Source organism: Apodemus sylvaticus, chromosome 7 (genome assembly GCF_947179515.1).
Source record: "Apodemus sylvaticus chromosome 7, mApoSyl1.1, whole genome shotgun sequence".
Taxonomy (NCBI): Eukaryota; Metazoa; Chordata; class Mammalia; order Rodentia; family Muridae; genus Apodemus; species Apodemus sylvaticus.
The window spans coordinates 101,051,670-101,070,750 of record NC_067478.1 but is presented as its reverse complement, the minus strand read 5'-3'; the positions used below and the strand labels follow the sequence as shown (position 1 = coordinate 101,070,750).

General features: G+C 38.9%; 1 protein-coding gene and 1 pseudogene across 1 annotated transcript in view; one reads left to right on the top strand and one right to left on the bottom strand.

Moving 5' to 3' along the window:
• The window catches only part of Arhgap32 (Rho GTPase activating protein 32), a 237,638-nt gene that overhangs the window by 141,289 nt on the left and 77,268 nt on the right, over positions 1-19,081 (top strand). Inside the window, exons 7-8 of the mRNA XM_052188752.1 lie at positions 13,362-13,499; positions 18,452-18,544. Coding sequence (XP_052044712.1) covers positions 13,362-13,499; positions 18,452-18,544 — 231 coding nt within the window. The remainder of the gene's footprint in view (positions 1-13,361; positions 13,500-18,451; positions 18,545-19,081) is intronic.
• Positions 5,587-6,052, bottom strand: LOC127689270 (60S ribosomal protein L27a-like; annotated as a pseudogene).

Here is a 19,081-nt window from a genome sequence, read left to right as displayed (position 1 = left end):
TTATTAGCTTAGAAGGTAACAAATTAAATGGATTTTTTTCTTTTTTGTAGGTTGTGATGCTAATTTCTTTAAGTATTATCTTTGAACCTTTTAAATGCATCTTTGTTTGCCATTTATAGTTTTTACTTGATGAGTCTAGAAATTTAAACTGTGTATTCCATACAGAATGAACCAAAATTCATTTGGCATTTCCTAATAAACTATGTGCTTACAACCATACTATGTTATTTAATTCTTACTGCAGCTCTGTGAGGTTCATGGTCTCATTTCTGTCTTATAAGTGATAGAACAAAGACGTGGGAATGGGGATGTTTATACTTACCACAGTGTAAAAAAATTCAAAGAGGTGCCAAGATTTGAGCCAAGGTTTAGTATGGTTAATTGGTGTGTTTTGGCAACTTCTTTCTCATTTTCTTTTGATTTGTACTGTAAACATACCCTAAATGTTAATAAATTTCAGAAATGCATGTAAATGACTGTCAGCCTAGTTTCTTGTCATGGCATTCGAGGACAGATGTTATATGCCTCCCCCCACCCCCCAAGAATGAAACACTATTTTTTTTTGCAGGGAAACTCCTAATAGCTCCAGGAAACCCCTGAATCAACTAAGCAGATTCATTAGGCCTCTTCCCCTCAGAGTAAACAGTAAAAGCTGTAGTCCCTCTCAGATGATGCAGAGCAAACAAAAACCTTTCAAAAGAACAAAGGCTGTAAAGAAGACTGGAAGACCAGACTAGCTGCCTGAAAGAGTGTTGGTACCCACTTAAGGATCTGGACAGAACTCTCCAACCTGTTGAGCTATCTGTAGACTATGCAGTCTGCTTCAGGTTCCCAGATTTGTGAGGGTGGACCTTGGTAATGCAATTGTTTTTGAGTCATTGCTGCTTGAATAAAACTCATTAGTTCACCAAGCTAGAGTTTGGTGTTATCTGCACTTTGGTCTGTTGTGGAATCTCTGTCTGGGGTGAGTAGATGTGTATGTGTTGTGGCTCCCTAGGAAAAGTTTTGTCACACCGTTGTAGGGTGTATTTTTCCCACCCCTTCTCATCTACATGCAAACTGACACACATTAACTTCTAGTGCCCTCAAGGGAGATAACCTATGCTATCTGGGTGCACATTTAGGTAGATAAGAGTATAGCTTCCATGATACAAAACTATTAGCAGATGGTCTATTGGGTACCCACAGCAAGTACAACAGACAACAGATACCAGTCAAACAAATCTAATTTAGCGGATAAGGTGACTGTCTGCTGAGTATTAACCATAGGAGTACTTCCAGAGGCTATGGAGACTAGGTTGTTGATCCTCTGATTCCTCATTTCCTTTTATTAACTAATATATGTCTAAGATCTTCCTTCTCAAATCTCTTCATTCTATCCTTATCTTTTGTGAACAAACACATCAGCTACCTTGGAAGAAGAAACATTATGTCTTTGTGTCTTTGTATATTGCTGTGGATATATTGTATGGGGCATCTTCTGAAAATGATGATCCTTTTTTGTCTGTTTCTTGCATTTATTAAGAAAAACCCCAAATTTGACTTATTTTAAAGTTTAAAGTTTGTAAAAATGAATAATAAACTTGGAAAATATTTAGGGAAAATGCAAAGAAAACTTTACTATGTTGAAAGTTGAATAACTTTTAAAAGGTCAATATTTCGTGAACAAAGTCATCAATTATAGATAGTCCCTTTCTAGGGAATGAAGTGTTTGCAAGTATTTGCAAAAGCTGTGTAGTGTTAAAGGCTTTTGTTGTACTGTTACTACATTCCTTAGCAAGTCAGTATCAGTTTTAAAGTGGAAATTTAATATTTCCTCATGGAAATCCTGTTTTGTCTCTTTTAAAGTATAATTTCCTTGGTTGAAGGGTAATTGTATTTAATAAAATATCTAATATTTTATGATTCTATTGCTTTAGAGTCATGATACTAACAATTCTGTTTAATTGTTTATCATCTATTTTCATGTTTTTTTAATTCTCTCATATATTGCATCTGGACTACAGTTTCCTCTCTCTCCCCTCCTCCCAATCTCTTTCCCCAACCTTCTTTTTCTCTCATATCTACCCTGGATCTCTACACAGAAAAGAGCAGGCCTCCCAGAGACATCAACCAAACGACCAGGCATAGCAACCTACAATGAGACCAGGCACATGCCATTGCATCAAAGATGGATGGGTCAATCCAGTAGGAGGAAAAGGGTCCTTCAAGTAGGCTATAGAATCAGAACAGCCCCATCTGCCTTTTTTTAGGATTCCCACAAGTACACCAAGCTATTCAGACTTAATAAAATATGCAGAGGACCTAGGTCAGACCCATACAGGCTCCCTGATCTCTGTAAACGCCCCCTTGCCCCTCTTGAGTCCTGGTCACTTGATTCTGTGGGCCCTGTTTTCATGGTGTCCCTGAACCTTCTGGCTCCTTCGGTCCTTCCTTCTCCTCCTACAGAACTTCCTAAGCTCTGTCTCATGTTTGGTTATGGGATTCTGCATCTGCTCCATGAAGTCTCTTTGTTCTCTTTGATGAAGATTCTGCTAGGCTCTTGTCCTAGAAGACTTTTCTGATAGGACAGTCTTTAGGTCAGAGACTTGGTGACTGTGTTAGTGTTCTAGTCCCTCCACTTGACACCTTGCCGGGTTAAAGTAGATAGCTGGTTCAGGCCTTGTGTCCTCATCACCAAGTCTCTGCTGGGGTTATTCTAGTACGTTCTGTAGAGTTTCCATTACACTAGGTTTTCAGCTCACCTCCCATTTCCAGTAGTTTCTCCCAGCATTCTCCTCTCTCACCTGATCCTTCCTGTTCCCAAGCCTATTCATTCCCAGTCCATTTCTGAAATCTATTTACTTCTCCTTCCTAGGGAGATCCTTGCATCCTTTCTGAAGCTCTCCTTGTTACTTGTTCTCTTTAGGTTCATGGAACATAGCCCGAATATGTTTTAGTTTGTAGCTAATATAGACTTTCAAGTGAATATATCCCATGTTTGTCTTTCTGGGTCTGGGTTACCTCACTCAGGATGATTTTTTTCCTAGTTCCATCCATTTGCCTGCAAATTTTATGATATTGTTTTTAACAGCTGAGTATGCTCCTTTTGGTAAATTACCATATTTTCTTTATCCATTCTTCAGTTGAGGAACATCTAGGTTGTTTCTAGTTTCTGGATATCATGAATAAAGCTGCTACGAACATAGTTGAGCAGGTGTCTTTATGATAGGATGGGGTGTACTTCGTGTATACTCTCAGGAGTGGTGTAAGCTGGGTCTTGAGGTAGAGTAATTCCCAGTTTTCTTAGAAACCACCATGTTAATTTCCAGAGTACAGTACAGGTTTGAACTCCCTCTAGCAGTGGAGGCATATTCCCCTGGATCTAGAGCCTCACCAGCATGAGCTGTTTTTGAACTTAGCCATTCTAACAGGTGTAAGGTGGACTCTCAAAGTCATTTTGATTTGCATTTCTCTGATGACTAAGGATACTGAACACTTCTTTAAGTGTTTCTTAGCCATTTGATATTCTTCTGTTGAGAATTCTTTGTTTAGGTCTGTATTTCATTCTTTTTAAATTGGATTATTTATTTTGTAATGTCTAGTTTCTTCAGTTCTTTATTTATTTTGGATATTTGCCCTCTGTCAGATGTGGGGTTGGTGAAAATCTTTTTCCATTCCATGGGCTGCAGTTTTGTCCTATTGATGGTGTTTTTTGCTTTGCAGAAGCTTTTTGGTTTCATGAGGTCCCATTTATTAATTGTTGATCTTAGTGCCTACACTATTTGTGTTCTGTTCAGGAAGCTGTCTCCTGTGCCAATGTGTTTAAGGCTATTCCTCACTCTCTTGTCTGTCATATTCAGCGTATCTGGTTTTTTTTTTTTTTTTTTTTTTTGTTGAGGTCTTTATGCCACATGGACTTGAATTTTATGCGAGAACATAGATATGGATTTATTATTCTACATACTGGTATCCAGTTAGACCAGCACCATTTGCTAAAGACACTTTCTCATTTCCATTGAATAATTTTGGTTTCTTTAAATCAAAATTCATATGTCCATCACTGTGCAGATTTACCCCTGGGTCTTTGATTCAATTCTATTGATGAACCTGTCTGTATTTATGCTAACTCCACGTGGTTTTTATTAGCACAGCTCTGTAGTACAGCTTGAAATCAGGCATGGTAATACATCCAGAAGTTCTTTTATTGTCCAGAATTGTTTTGCCTATCCTTGATTTTTTTTTTCCATATAAGTTGAGTAGTGTTCTTTCAAGGTCTATAAAGAATTGTGTTAGAATTTTTGATGGAGATTACATTGAATCTGTAGATTGCTTTTAGTAGGATGGCCATATTTACTGTGAGTATGGGACATTTCTTTTTCATCTTCTAATGTCTTCTCTAATTTCCTTCTTCAAAGCTGTGAAGATTTTTATCATATAGGTCTTTCACTTGCTTGGTTAGAGTTACCCCAAAATATTTTATATTATTTGTGGCTGTTGTGAAAGGTGTTGTTTCACCATTTCTTTCTCAACCTGTTTGTCATTTGTATATAGGAACGCTACTGAATTTTTTTTTTTTTTTTGGAGTCGATCTCGTATCCAGCCACTTCACTGAAGATGTTGATCAGCTGTAATAGTTCCCTGATAGAAGTTTTGGGGTTGCTTAATGATATGATACTATCATATCATCTGCAAATAGTGATACATTGTCTTCTTCCTTTCCAGTTTGTATCCCCTTAGCTCCTTTAGTTGTCTTTTTGCTCTAGCTAAAACTTCAAGTACTATATTGAGTAGATATGGAGAGAAAAAGAGAGGATAGCCTTGTTCCTGATTTTAGTGGAATTGCTTTGAGTTTCCCTCCATTTAATTTGATGTTAGCTGTTGGTTTGCTGTAAATTTCCTTTATTATGTCTAGGTGTATCCCTTGTAACCTGATCTGTCTAAGACTTTTATCATGAAGGAGTGTTGGATTTTGTCAAGGGCTTTTTCAGCATTTAATGAGATGATCACTTGTGGTTTTTTCTTTCCGTTTATTTATTTAGTAGATTACATTGGCTTTTTTTGGTTTTGGTTTTGTTTTTCAAGACAGGGTTTCTCTGTGTAGCCTTAGTCCGTGAACTCACTCTGTAGACCAGGCTGGCCTCAAACTCAGAAATCTGCCTGCCTCCACTTCCCAAGTGCTGGGATTGAAGGCATGTGCCACCACTGACTGGCCACATTGGCAAATTTTTATATCTTACTGCATCTCTGGGATGAAGCCTACTAGATCATGATGGATGATCTTTTTGATATGTTCTTGGATTTGGTTTTGAGTATTTTTGCATTAATTTTCATGAAGAAAATTGGTCTGTGGACTGAAAGGAAATTTTTTCTTTGTTGAGTCTTTGTTAGGTTTGGGCATCAGGATGACTGTGGCCTCATAAGATGAATTTTGCAGCGTTCTTTCTGTTTCTATTTTGTGGAGTAATTTGAGCAGTATTATTAGTATTAGGACTTCTTTGAAAGTCTAGTAGGATTCTGCATTGAAACCATTTGGCCTTGGACTTTCTGTGGTTAGAAGCCTTTTTTAAAAAAATGTTGGCCTTTAATTAATCCCACTGGGTGACTTCAAGCCAGCAGGACCCAGGCACCTCTCCCACCCTGAATCTTCTCTTCAGCTCTTCTGCTGAAGAATTTGGCCTTCATGATGACAGGTCGCTTGGGAGCTTTCCCTTCCCCAGAACTTTGTAGTAGCCTGATCATACAATATTAATGATGGGAGCAGCAGAGCAGCTCCAGGCTTGGATTTTTTTTTTTTTTTTATTGCTACATTGACCTGTCTGCTTGCTGACCAGTGTCTGCAGTCCATCTAGGTTGACAGTGGACAGAAGCTCTGGTTCCTCTTTAAGTGGTAATGCCTCATGCCAACATTCCCAGAGTAGCCTGGATGGTATTTGTTGACACTGATCCTGTGGTGATGCACGCCTTCAGCATTCCTGCAGCCTCCTGGGTACTTGCAGTGCTTACCTATGCCACTGAGGCCATGGCTCACACCACCCTGGGGTTTCGAGGTCTTCCTCAGTCTGGATGGCATGGCAGCAGCAAGGGAAGAGCTGGTTAGAAGATTCTAACGACTGTTTCTATTTTCTAGGGGCATTATATGTCTATTTAAAGTGTTTCTCTGATCTTGCCTTAACTTCGGTGAATGCTATCTGTTGAAAAACGTGTCCATTTCTTTTGGGTCTTCTAATTTTGTTGAGTACAGGTTTTTGAAGTATGAACTAATGATTCTTTGGATTTCCCTGATGTACCCATTTCTGTTAATTTCGATATTCTTTCCCAGACTTAGTTTGGATAAGGGTTTGTCAATTTTGTGTTGTTTTTTTCAAAGAAACACATTTTTGTTTTATTAATATTTTATATTGATCTTTGTATTTCTATTTTATTTCTTTCAGTCTTGAGTTTGATCATTTCCTGCTGTCTACTCCTCTTGGATATACTTGCTTCTGTTTGTTGTAGAGGTTTCAGGCGTGCTGTTCAATTGCTTGTAAGAGATCTCTCTAGTTTCTTTATGAAGGCGTTTAGTGCTGTGAACTTTCCTTAGCACTGCTTTCATTGTGTCCCATAAGTTTGGGTATATTGTACAATCACTTTCATTGAATTCTAGAAAGTCTCTAATTTCTTTCTTTATTTCTGCTTTGACCCTGAAGTAGTGCAGTAGGGAGTTGTTCAGTTTCCATGAGTTTGTAGGCTTTCTGTTGTTTCTGTTGTGGATATCCAGCTTTAATCCATGTGGTCTGATAGGATATAGGTTATTTCAACTTTGTTTGGTGAGGTGCTTATTTCTGTGTATGCATGTGTGCTGGCATGAATTTATGGGCATAACATGCCCATAAGGGGTGCACACAGAGGCCAGAAGGTATGGGATTTCCTGAAAGTGCAGTTACAAGCAATTCACAACTGCCATGTGGGTGCTGGGAGTCAAATTCCAGTCGTGGGGAGGGGCAGTAAGTATTCTTAACTGCTGAGCCATCTCTCCTTCCCAGGGCATTAATATTCCTTATCAGAAGATACTTGGGGGCTCTCTGGAGAGCTGGCTCAGCGGTTAAGAGCACTGATTACTCTTCCAGAGGTCCTGAGTTCAGTTGTTAGCAACCTCATGGTGGCTCACAACCATCTGTGATTGGATTCAATGCTCTCTTCTGGTATGTCTGAAGAGAGCAGCAGTGTACTCACATACCTAAAATAAATAAATCTTAAAAAATATTAAAATTTGTATCTTCAGTATTCAGAGCTTCAGGGCTAATTAGTATCCACTTATCAATGATTGCATTCCATGTGTATTCTTTTGTGATTGTGTTACCTCGCTTAGGATGATATTTTCCAGTTCTATCCATTTGCCTAAAAAATTCATGAATTCATTGTTTTTAATTGCTGAATAGTATTCCATTATGTATATATACCACATTTTCTGTATCCAATCCTCCATTGAGGGATATCTGGGTTCTTTCTAGCTTCTGGCTTTTATAAATAAGGCTGCTATGAACATAGTGGAGCATGTGTCCTTATTGCATTCCCATGAAGAAGGAAGAAGAGGGCCCTAATCCTGGAAAGGCTTGATTCAGCATTGTAGGGGAGTACCAGGACAGAGAAAAGGGAGGGGGAAAGATAGGAGAATGGATGGAGAGAAGAGGACTTATGGGACATATGGGGAGGGGGGAACTGGGAAAGAGGAAAGCTTTTGGAATGTAAGCAAAGAATATAGAAAATAAATTAAAAAATAAAGATCTCTTATAAACTACCAAAAAATTGTGTCATGCATTTTTCATTGTCCAGAAAAATAGTTATTTTTCTGTGATCCCTGAGATTTATAATCAGACCATTCTGACAAAGATATACTCATTGGTTAATAATAATCTGAATATTTCAGGCTGGTTGAATTTGAATTTGACTGCAGTTCCCTGAGCTATAGCCCAACCTGACACCATTATGGGTCCAGAATCTGTCATATGCCCTAAGGGAGTACCTATTATTATTACTATGTTATATGAAGTTGATATTAAACCAACTTTTTTGTTTGTTAAAAAAATATTTAAAAAGAGCATTTACTGCTTAAAAAAATACTACATTTTCACTGAAACTAAAATTTAGATTTATTGGTTTATCTTTTCTGAAGATTAAGTATAAGTATTACAGTAATCTCAGGGTTCTTTTGTGTCATGGTCATGGAGCAGACAGCTGGTTACAAGGGAATGCCTCCCTGTCTCAAAATATCTTTTGTACTCTGTTCCCATGCCTGACATTCCACCACAGAAGTGCATTAACTATCTCCGCTCAGCTCAGTGCATTCAGCAAGCACTGTCCCGACCACAGTGGATTGAGTGTTAACATTTGGAGAGCATCTGTGTGTGAGCAGACCACACGGGCAGATGGGCAGCCTTCCCTTTTAAACTTTGTACAGCTTCTGTGACATGGAGGTGTTGGTATTCCATTTCATAGATGAGTAAACTATTGCTCCCAGGTGTTAAGTAATTGGGTCAGGTTCTGTATTGAGAATAGTCCAGCCTATGATTTAGGTTGTATTTTCAGATTAACTTTCCTATAATAAAATAATCCCAAAAACATGGGCAATGAGTATTTTCAGAAAGGATAGCAGATATTTCCTTTTTTTCCTCAGGAAAAATTCTTCTGTAGAATTACTGATTTTTGGCATCACTGAATGGTAGTAATTATTTGTTAGTGATAACTAAATAAGAAATTAGTAGCAAGTTAAAATTGTTAACAGTAATTTTGCTTTGCTTTTGTATTGTATTGTAGCTTTGTATTAAACTAAAGTATTCCAATTATTTTATTTATATTTCTCAGAAATAGGAAGGTTACAAATCTAGGGAACAAAGCCATAAAGTTATTGTCTTATGTCTGCTCAACATTTAATTTAAGAATTTTGTGCAGTAAATTAGAACATATTTAGGTGAACTTCAAATTATGTTACATGCAGTTCAGATTTCAGAAATGAAACTATCTTTTGTTTGCACAGGAATATTTTTAAAAGGCATTTGAAAGAAGTCCACAGTCATGCAGTTAAGAGCTGATGAATCTATATAACATATCAATGTCACCTAAAGCCAGTAGACTACAGAGGGCTTTGCTCTGAGCACTCTGTCACATGGGCTTGGATGAAAATTTAATGACATATCCATCATTGTAGTATTATAAAAATAAGACTGATACTGCCCTAAAATTCATGTGGTCATTTGTACCTTCCTCTCAGAAACCCTTCACAACCACTGGCCTTTTTTATTGTCTTCAGAGCTATATCATCTCTAGAATGTCATAGTTGGATCTTCCTCACATGTCTTCATTTGCTAATAAGCCTTTAAAACTTCTCTGTGTCCAAGGAGATCTATATCTTTATATTTGACATAGTCACAATTCACATTGATTCTGGAAAAGGCAAATATATACATTTCAATAATTAAAACTGTTGCACATCTGATGGGAGCATTTTCTCCTACAGTATATGAGTTAGTATTTAAATGCATGGTATGATTTGGGGTTGGAGGGGCTTTGGTGGGTAACAGCATGGGTTGCTTTTCAGAGGACCAAGTTCAACTCAGTTCCCAGTACTCAGTACCCAGTGGCTCCTCTGGAACGTTAGTTTCAAGGAATCCAGTGCTTTCTTCAGGTTTCCACAGTGTCAGGCACTCATGTGGAGCATTGACAGAGGTGTTCAGGTTTCCACAGTGTCAGGCACTCATGTGGAGCATTGACAGGGTGTTCAGGTTTCCACAGTGTCAGGCACTCATGTGGTGCATTGGCAGAGGTGCAGGCAAAGCACCTGCACACATAAAACAAATGTTTTTAAAGGTAAAGAAGTTATGATTCATTGACTCTCATAAAGATACTTGGAAGGAGTTTGCCCATATGGATTGAGTATTGTCACTGCTTGTGTGCGTGGGAGCTTCTTCCATCCTTTCTGTGGCTTGAGTGCTTGTTTCTGTTGAGCACTGAACCCAGCTCCTTTGCGTGCCTGCCCTGACTGCCCTCTGTCCTCGCACTGTTGAAGGGGGCACCTCAGGTGCTCGCATGTTTAGAAGATTATGAGTAAAGTTGCTATGAACATCCATTGAAAGAATTTTTGTGGACACAAATTTTCAGTTCATGTGTGTAAACGCAAAAGGAATGAGGCTGGCTTGCATGCTAAGAGTATGTTCAGCTTTATGAGAAAATTGTCAGATTTTCCCAGAGTGACTGTAATATTTTGTATCCCTCCCAGCAGTGGATAAGAATCCCTGCTGCTCCGTGCCTTGCCTGTGTTGGATGTTGCTGGAGCTTTGGATTTGGACCATCCCAATAAAGGCTTTGTTTGCATGTTCGGTTCCGTAATGATGCAGGGGGCTCAGCAAGTCTCACATGCGTTTTATTATCTGTATCTTTTTGGTGAGATATCTGTTAAGTCTCTTTCCTACTGGTTAAATTAGGCTGTTCTTTTTCTGTTGTAGGAATTTTCTGTGTGTTTTCGATAACAAGCTTTTGTCTGGTTTTGCAAGAAAGCTAATGGCCTTGCAGGCTGAGTTAGGTATGGTCCTCTCTCTTTTTGGTTTCTGGGTCAGATTCTAGATACGTTGGTAGTATAATTTCTGCCTTAGGTATTTGGTAAAATTTATTGAATTTATTAGTGGATGATTTTTTGGAACCTATTAATTATTGACTCAGCTACTTAAATATCTATACACCTACTCAAATTGTATATTTTCTTTGTATGTGAGTTTGATAGATTCCCAATTGCTCGTATTTCTCTTTTCTTGTCTGTCATCTCTAGTGATGTGTTCCTAATTTATTTCTTGTATTAGTAGTTTGTTTCCTTTCGCCACCACTCCATTTCAATTAAAATAACTAGAATCTCATCAATTTTATTGATTTTTTCCAAAGAATTGGCTTTCTTTTTTCTAATTCCTGGGTTTCAGTTATAGACATGTGTTCATAATGACCAAGAGCAAACTTTAAACAGTCCCTATCTTTTTATACCTAGAATAGTGTGTTTAATGGTCCGAGAGCAAACGTGTGTTCACTGTCCTCTTAAACCTCTTTCTCGTGTCTTCTGCAGTATTTTTCACTTTTAGCCTGCTAAACCCCAGAATGTGCATTAAAAGTTTGGTGAATCTGAGAAGCACATGTAGTCTGCTTGTAAGTAGTCTATGTAACCATTTATATGCCGGTGACTGAGTCAGCTACCTGCTAGATCTGTCCACTGGGGGTACACATACTGTTCAAGTATCCAACTGCAACAGTAGACTAATCTGTTTTCACCTTGCATTTTTCCTTTTAATTTTATTTATTTTGTGTATGTTTTGCATGTGTGTACATATGTAAGACAACATTTGCAGCTTTGAAACTAGAGAAACAGACAGTTGTGAGCCGTCATGAGGATGCTGGGAACTGAATCCAGGCCGTCTGGAAGAGCAACCAGTTCTTTCAATTGCTGAGTCATCTTTCCAATCCCTCCCTAGCATTTCTGTCAGTTAAAAAAAAAAGTGTGTAAGTGTGTGTGTGTGTGTTTGTTTGTTTGTTTGTTTGTTTGTGTAGGGATAGGTAAGTGTAAAATGCTCATTACAATTTCATTATATATCTCACACAATGGAATAGTTTTCAATTTTAAAAGAATCAAGGTTATTTTTTTAGGGATTTTTATAATCATGGGAGCTTGGTAATACTACATTAGAATGAACTTAAATTGGCTGAATAATTACAAAACCCAAAGTGTGTTTTAAAGTTCTTTTTAAAGATACAGTTTAGATATCTGCATAGGAAGACATTCCAAAGCTACTAGGTTAACCGTATTTTCATAACTCCATTCTTAGTTTGTGATTTTCACTTCAGTACTTAGTATGTGTTCCTCCTGTCTGATTACAACTCTTCCCTCCTCCTCAGGACTTCCTGATTTCTTTCTATACATCCATCTTGGGCCTCTGTTAACTGCCATTCGACTGCCAATAGCATCCTGGTTACGGATGCCTTTTCTTTTAAGGTTGACTACTATTCCATTGTGTCTGTGTATGATGTAATGGAATGTAATGGTGCTTATCCACACATGGACATTAAGGTTATTTTTTTTACATTGGTCTTTAAACAGGAATATAGGTATTTCTTTGACATATTGATGTCAGTTACTTAAGATGTATACCCTGTCTTGGGGTTGCTGAATCATATGATAACTTTTTTTAAGTTGAGGAACTTCCATACTGTTTTCCATAATAACCAGACTAATTTATATTCCAACCAGTAGCATGCAAAGATTTCCTTTTCTTGTGTTTTCTACAGTATTTTTCACTTTTAGCCTGCTAAGCATTCTAACCTGAGTGGGGTGATGCCTCTTTGTGGATTTAATTTGCATTTCACTCACAATTGATGATATTGATAAATTTTTCACTTACTTCTTGGTTCTTTTGAACCAAATACTTTTGAAAATTGTTTATTTAGAGATACTGCCCATTTTAAGCCAAATTATTATTACACAGCAGTTAAGTTGAGTTCTTTGTCTCTTCTGAATTTAATGCCTCATCAGAAATGTAGTGTAGTAGCTTTGATTTTGAGTTTATTCTCTAGTCTTGGTCATAGAAGGTATTGGTGATAATGTAGCAGAATTTCTAGTCCACAAAACTGGAGCCCTAAGGCTTTTCTTACCAGGAAGCATTTTATTTTGCCAGCTGGCTTCTAGCACACTGTTATCCAAAAATCTAAGAGCCTTGGATGTTGAAGACTTTCTGTTTCTTTCTAATATATTCTGATTAGATGCTCCAAACTTGTAGGCATTCATGAAAACTGCTAGTTTGGGATGAGAAGGGAGGAAGAAGGAGGGGGCTGCAGGAGGGAGGAGGTCATTTCCCCCTTCCCCACTGGGGTGGGGTACTCACCAGCCTGTGTACACATAGGTGGATTCGGACACTCCCGGATGGCTACTTCCTCCTCTCCTTTCTCTTACACCTTAGGGACCCCCTGCTTCTTCTACCATGTTAACTAACCAATAAATTAATTTCATTTTTCTTTGACTTCAGGAAATATTCTGTTGTTTGAAGTTATGCAGTGGTCTTTTCTGTAGACTTAGAGTTGCATGCTGTCTGAACAGCTGGCAGTTATTTTCAGTGTGTAGCAGTAGACTTTGGAGAAGAGCAGGGAGAGGTCAAATGGAGAGTTCCACCATATAGTTAAAGTATTTATCCTTTATTATAATGTAATTTACCAGAGTGTTTAGAACTGAACTGATTATCATCTTTAAGTAAATAGAAACTTCTTATTAGGAAATATAAAATTTCATAAATAAGATACCATTAGAGAATTAAAGCATGATTCTTAAGCATTTTGAAGAAAAATGAATTTATTGGAACTTTGTTCTCCACTCAAAGGGCAAGAGTTGGATTGTTAAAAGAAGCTATGAAGATTTTCGGGTACTCGACAAACATCTTCATCTCTGCATTTATGACCGCAGGTTCTCGCAGCTCTCAGAGCTTCCCCGCTCTGACATCCTGAAGGACAGTCCTGAGGTAACCACTTAGAACCCTGCAGAAGTAAGAACACATGTGGGTTAGCTAAGTTTTTGCCAGGGTGGAATACAAGAGCACCTAGAATCTTTCCCGAGATTGCTTATTTCAGGAGGGAGACTTCTTAGGATGTTCAGAAATAGACAAGCATCAGTGACTATTTTGTAAGGCTTGGAAGCCTATGATGATGATAATACATAGCCAACATTATGTATTATTATGTATGTGTGCACTAGCAGATCAGTCTTCCAGGGAATCTGAAAAAGTGAACACCAAAGAGACAAGAAGTGTGTGTTGCTCGTGCGCTCTGTGCTGGTGCAGTGCTCCTGGGCTGGCTGTGGTGTGGGCTGCGTCTGTGTGCACACTTTCACTTCATGTCTAAAAATGTGAAACAACTTTAACCACTTCTATAAGGAAGAAATCCTTTATCATGTCGATAATAAAAATACAGTTAGAATAAGAAATTATGAGTAAAATTTAATGGGAAAACAAAATATAGCCATAACCCTTGTAGAGGCTGATTGTAGAGCAGGATAAAGAAGTCTTACAAGGAACACTGAGTAAACAGAGCACCTGTGGGCGGTGGGGGTAGGGGTCTCTGAAAGCAAGACGGTTCACAGCTGAGGGAGAGTCAGTCTGCGAAACAAGAGTAGAGGTTTGTCAAATAAAATAATCAGATCTTGGAAATAAAATATCATGTGTATTAATGACAGCAGACCTGAATAATTGAACTAGTACATGAAGGAGAGAGAGCTTCGGCGGATTCAGGAGCTGGGATACCACATCATAAGCATATAGCCCCTCCGAGGGATTTAAGAAGTTGTAAGATGTTTGAAATTGTAGAAAATAGGGACAGGACAGAACAGTATTTAATCATAGGAGTTATAGGAGAAGCCAGGATGTAAGAGGATAATTTAAAATTAATATAATAAACTCCTTAGAGCTAAAGAAAGCGATGATTTCAGTTTCAAGGGGTCCGTTAAACTTTACCATACAAAGGTTTGTGTCTTAGCCACTCTTCAGTAACAGGATACCCTAAAGCAGCAGACTAAGAGAGAAGGGGTTTACTTAGGCTTCCCTTAGAGGTGCAGCTCTCAGGTCAAGGAGACATAGCAGAGTGGCAGAGTGGCAGGTGGCAGGAGCCCGAAGGGCTGGCCAGTCACACTGCACTCAGAGGGTGAGCAGGAAGTAGATCTGGGTTAGAAAGCCTCTCAGCCAACCCCCAGTGGCCCATTTCATTAGCAAGGCTCCACCTCCTGAAGGTTCCACAAGCTCTCCAGATAGCACCACCATCAGGGAACCAAGTTTTAAGACACATTAGAATATGGCAGATAAGATGGGCAGTGGTGGCATACGCCTGTAATATCAGCACTCTGGGAGGCAGAGGCAGGTGAATTTCTGAGTTTGAGGCCAGCCTGGTCTACAGAGTGAGTTCCAAGAAAGTCAGGGCTATACATAGAAACCCTGTTTTGAAAAAACCAAATCCAAAAAAAAAGAAGAATATGGCAGACAGTTGATATTCAAGCCAACATATTCTGTCCTTGGCCCCATAGTCCTCTCTCTATGAAAAATACATTTGGTCGAAATTGTGAAGTCCCCATATCTTTTCATAGAACCAACATTTGTTCATAGCCATAGAATGGCTAAGACACAAACTTTTGTATGGTAAAGTTTAATGGACCCCTTGAAACTGAAAACATTGCTTCCTTAACTCTAAAGAAACATTTTTTCAAATACCCAGTTCATTTTCTGAGACTCATGGCATTCTCTTAAAAGAGACACCCTGTAAACTGTAAAATCAAAACTCAAATTGACATGATTCTAACATAGGATGTCACAGAGTAACATACCTATTTCAAAGGAGAAATGGGACAGAGCAAACAAAAACTCAACCAAAGCAAGACTAAACTCCAGCAGAGAAAATGCCAAATCCTGTAGCTTAGTATCTGGATAATGGGATCAGCTTAGTTACCAAGGAGTTAGGCAGCTCTACTCCCCAGCCCTGCTGCCTACAGCAGGCAGATCTTTTCTCCTGAGCTCGCTCTACACCATGAGTGCAGGATTCCCATGGAGATCCCATGTTCTGGCTTCTCAGCATATATTGTATAGGATAGAATAAATATATAGATTTATAGATAGAATACTATAGATTCTATAGATAGAATAATTATATATATTATATATAACTATATATATTATATAATTATATATTATATATAATAATTCTATATAGAATAATAATTCTATATGTACATATAATTTTCTCTATATATCTAAGAACTATAGATAGAATAAATACATAGGATAGAATAAATACATAGCCTTTATTTTCCCTTTTCACTTCCTCATACTCTCCAAAACATGCCCCTCCTTGTCTTCTTTTGGGAACCCTCTAAGTGCTGCCTATGTGCACATGAGTATGTGGCCATCCACTGGAACATTGGAAGCCTACCATTGGCCACACCCTCCAAGCAGAATGGTCCCCCACCCCTATATCGACAAAATGCAGTTGTTCTCCGTAAAGAGTGGGGCCTGGACATTGTCTACCCCACCTATGCTGGAATTTTGGGTAGTTTGATTTTGCGTGAGTCTTGTACAAGTAACCACAGCTAGTGTGGTGAGTGCAGTGACCATTTCCTATCTGGAGGACAGTATTTCGTAGCACTCCTCCCTCTCCTTTAGCTTTGACACTGTCTGTTTCTTCTCCCAAGCTTTTCTCTGAGCCTTCAAGGGTATGGGATAGGAGTACTTGATAAATATGTCACCCTTAGTGCTGAACAGTCCGATATATCTTCTTAAAACTTAGACCACTGTCTGCATTGACCCCCTATCCCAAAGCTCTGTAATCAATGTCAAGAGCACTGTCCCTCATCCACAGGTATTCACATAAATAGTTAGAAGGCTATTTGGTGAAAGCCATAACACATTCTGTCCCAGGGCCGGCGACTTTCTGAGCCATGTGTGGGTTTTTAAAACAGGATTGCTCTACCACACATGAAATTCTCTCCTGTGCAGAAATCAAATCTAATCAAAAAGTGCTTAGTTATGCCATGACAGTTGTATCACTTTTGAACTAGTGGGCACTTCTTACCTGGCATGTTGGTGTTGTTTCATGCTAAGACCAGCCCTGAGTACAGCCAGTAATACCTTTTTCTCCATCAATCTCACACTGCCCCAGGGCTGTGCTGCACTTTCCAGCACTATGAAAGTTAGCCAACAAGGAAGAGAGTTCCTGGTTGGTTTCACATTGGTTTGTACACGTCAGATCACACTTTAGCAGCTTCTTTGAGCTGACTCTGGAGAAACACTTCTTAGGTAGTTGCATTCCATATTAGGAAACGCCATTAGCATTTTGAGCTTAGGCTCTTTGTTTTCTGAATAATTTGCATTTTCACAGTTGGTGCCTTTGGTGAGTGGGATCTTGCCCTCAGGATACTTTCCTACTGTACATCCTGATCAGGACCTTTCTCTTTAAAGGGTGCTAATTTGTTATCAGTTATAGACCATTGTCATTCATACTCCGCTGGCTCACAGCCACACAGCCCTCCTTGGGAAACCACATTTTATAATTTCTTTGTTCTCTACTTATTACTGTCTGACATTGTAGGTCTGAATGAGATCAGTGAGCAAGAATCACAACATAGCCTTAGAGGTGACTTGCCTTGATATTTCCTCTGCCCATCAGAAGAGGACGTTGCTTTTGAAGCCATCCTTGAGTTCTTGAGACAGAGGCAGAACACATCTGGACGCTGTGCAAGAATGTAATCTGAATGGCTTCAAGTCCACTTCCCCCGGAAGCCTCTTGGGCTGGGCTTTCAGTTTACATTTCCTTCTCTGCATGCAGACCTTCCAGCCTTCTACCAGAACGGCTGCTGCTGGTTCTGCTCTGCGTTCTGCTCTGCTTAGGCAGTTTCCATCTTCCCTACCCCAAACTTGCAAATGCTCTTCACAATTGCTCTTAGAAACCAGTTGCAAACAAACAAAAGAAAACACCCAGATCAGATTTAGCACAGCAAGAACTACACATTTGGTACAAATTTGTGACTCTTCTTTTTCCTGACCAAAACAGCAGCAGCAACAACAATAAAAACAACACACAAACACACACACACACACACTAAAACCAACCAACTAACCAACCAACCAACTGACCAACCAACCAACCCAAAAAACTGTAAAAGCTCACCAACACTAAAACTGAATTTATGGAGAAAGTCAATACTGTGGCTGGCATTCCCAGAGAGATGCAGTTCATCGCGGTGGCGGGAAGAGTAAAGCACCAGGAAGGGAAGCAGTGTCGGCAGCAGTGCTTGCTCCTCACACCGCCTTTGAACCAGGAAATGCAGGCTGTGTAGGCCCAGTGTCATCGATCCTGCTCAGGTTGTCAAGTTACACTATGGTGTAGGATCACTGGACTATGCCCACATCTGTACAGCTCTGTGCATGGAGATTACAGCCAAAGGCAGGAAAGAGAAGCACAGGGAAACTCTGGCAGAAAGGTCACACATGTATCTCTTAATAAATACGTTTTGTATTTTTACTACAAAATGAAAATAGTAAAATTAGAAGCCGTAGAATATGGCTTTCGATGATGAGGTGTTAAAAGCTAAAAATCCTACTTTGGGCAGTAGCTGAAGTCCTCTGTGAAAAGTGCCTTCATTTCAGAGGTAATCTTCTATACCTTCGGTGATGAGTTCTCTAGAGCTGTTATTTTTTGGTGTTTGAGATGGGGTCTCACTTTGCAGTTCTAGCTAACCTCACAGAGATCCTCCTGCCCCTGCCTCCTGAGTGTTGGGATTAAAGGTGTCTGCCACCATGCCTACCTGACGTAATTATTAAATGCCTAAGGATCTGTAGAGGTTTTTTTTTTTCCTTCTTAGAAATAACCAATCTGTGTAAGACTTCCTAAAGCAGAATTGCTCTTCCCTCTGGTTATGGTGAGTCTCTCTTTTCAGTCCGTTACTCAGATGCTTACGGCTTACCTGTCACGCCTTTCAACTATCGCTGGCAACAAGATCAACTGCGGGCCTGCCCTTACCTGGATGGAGGTATCTGTCTGATCAGCTCTGATGATATCTTATTCTAAAATTATTTGCTTAAGGAATTTATTAGTAATGTGATCATAGATGAGTTTCACAAATAAAGAAACAAAGATTGTACTCATATTCCAGGAGGATTGATAACTGATATTTTTAATTTTAATCTGAACATGTATGGGTGTTTTACCTGCATTTATGTCTGTGTGCTCTTTGTGTGCCTGCTGCCCCAAATGGCCAGAAGGGGCTTCAGCTGCCCTGGACCTGAAGTTCCACAGGGTGTGAGCCACCCTGTGCGGCTGGCAATCAGTTCTTACAAGAGCAGCAGCTGCTCTTAAATGCTGAGTCATCTCTTTAGGGTGCTATCTGAAATTTTGATAGTAAATCTTTCTCTTTAATTTTCAAAAAATAATTTTATCATCTTTTATAAATCTGGAGGCCTACTGTCTTGTTATACAATATTATGTTAATGTATATAGTTAGTAAGCTATTTGTTTTTTCATTTGTTTAATAATTGAAAATATTTTTTTTAGTTATTTATGAACAAAT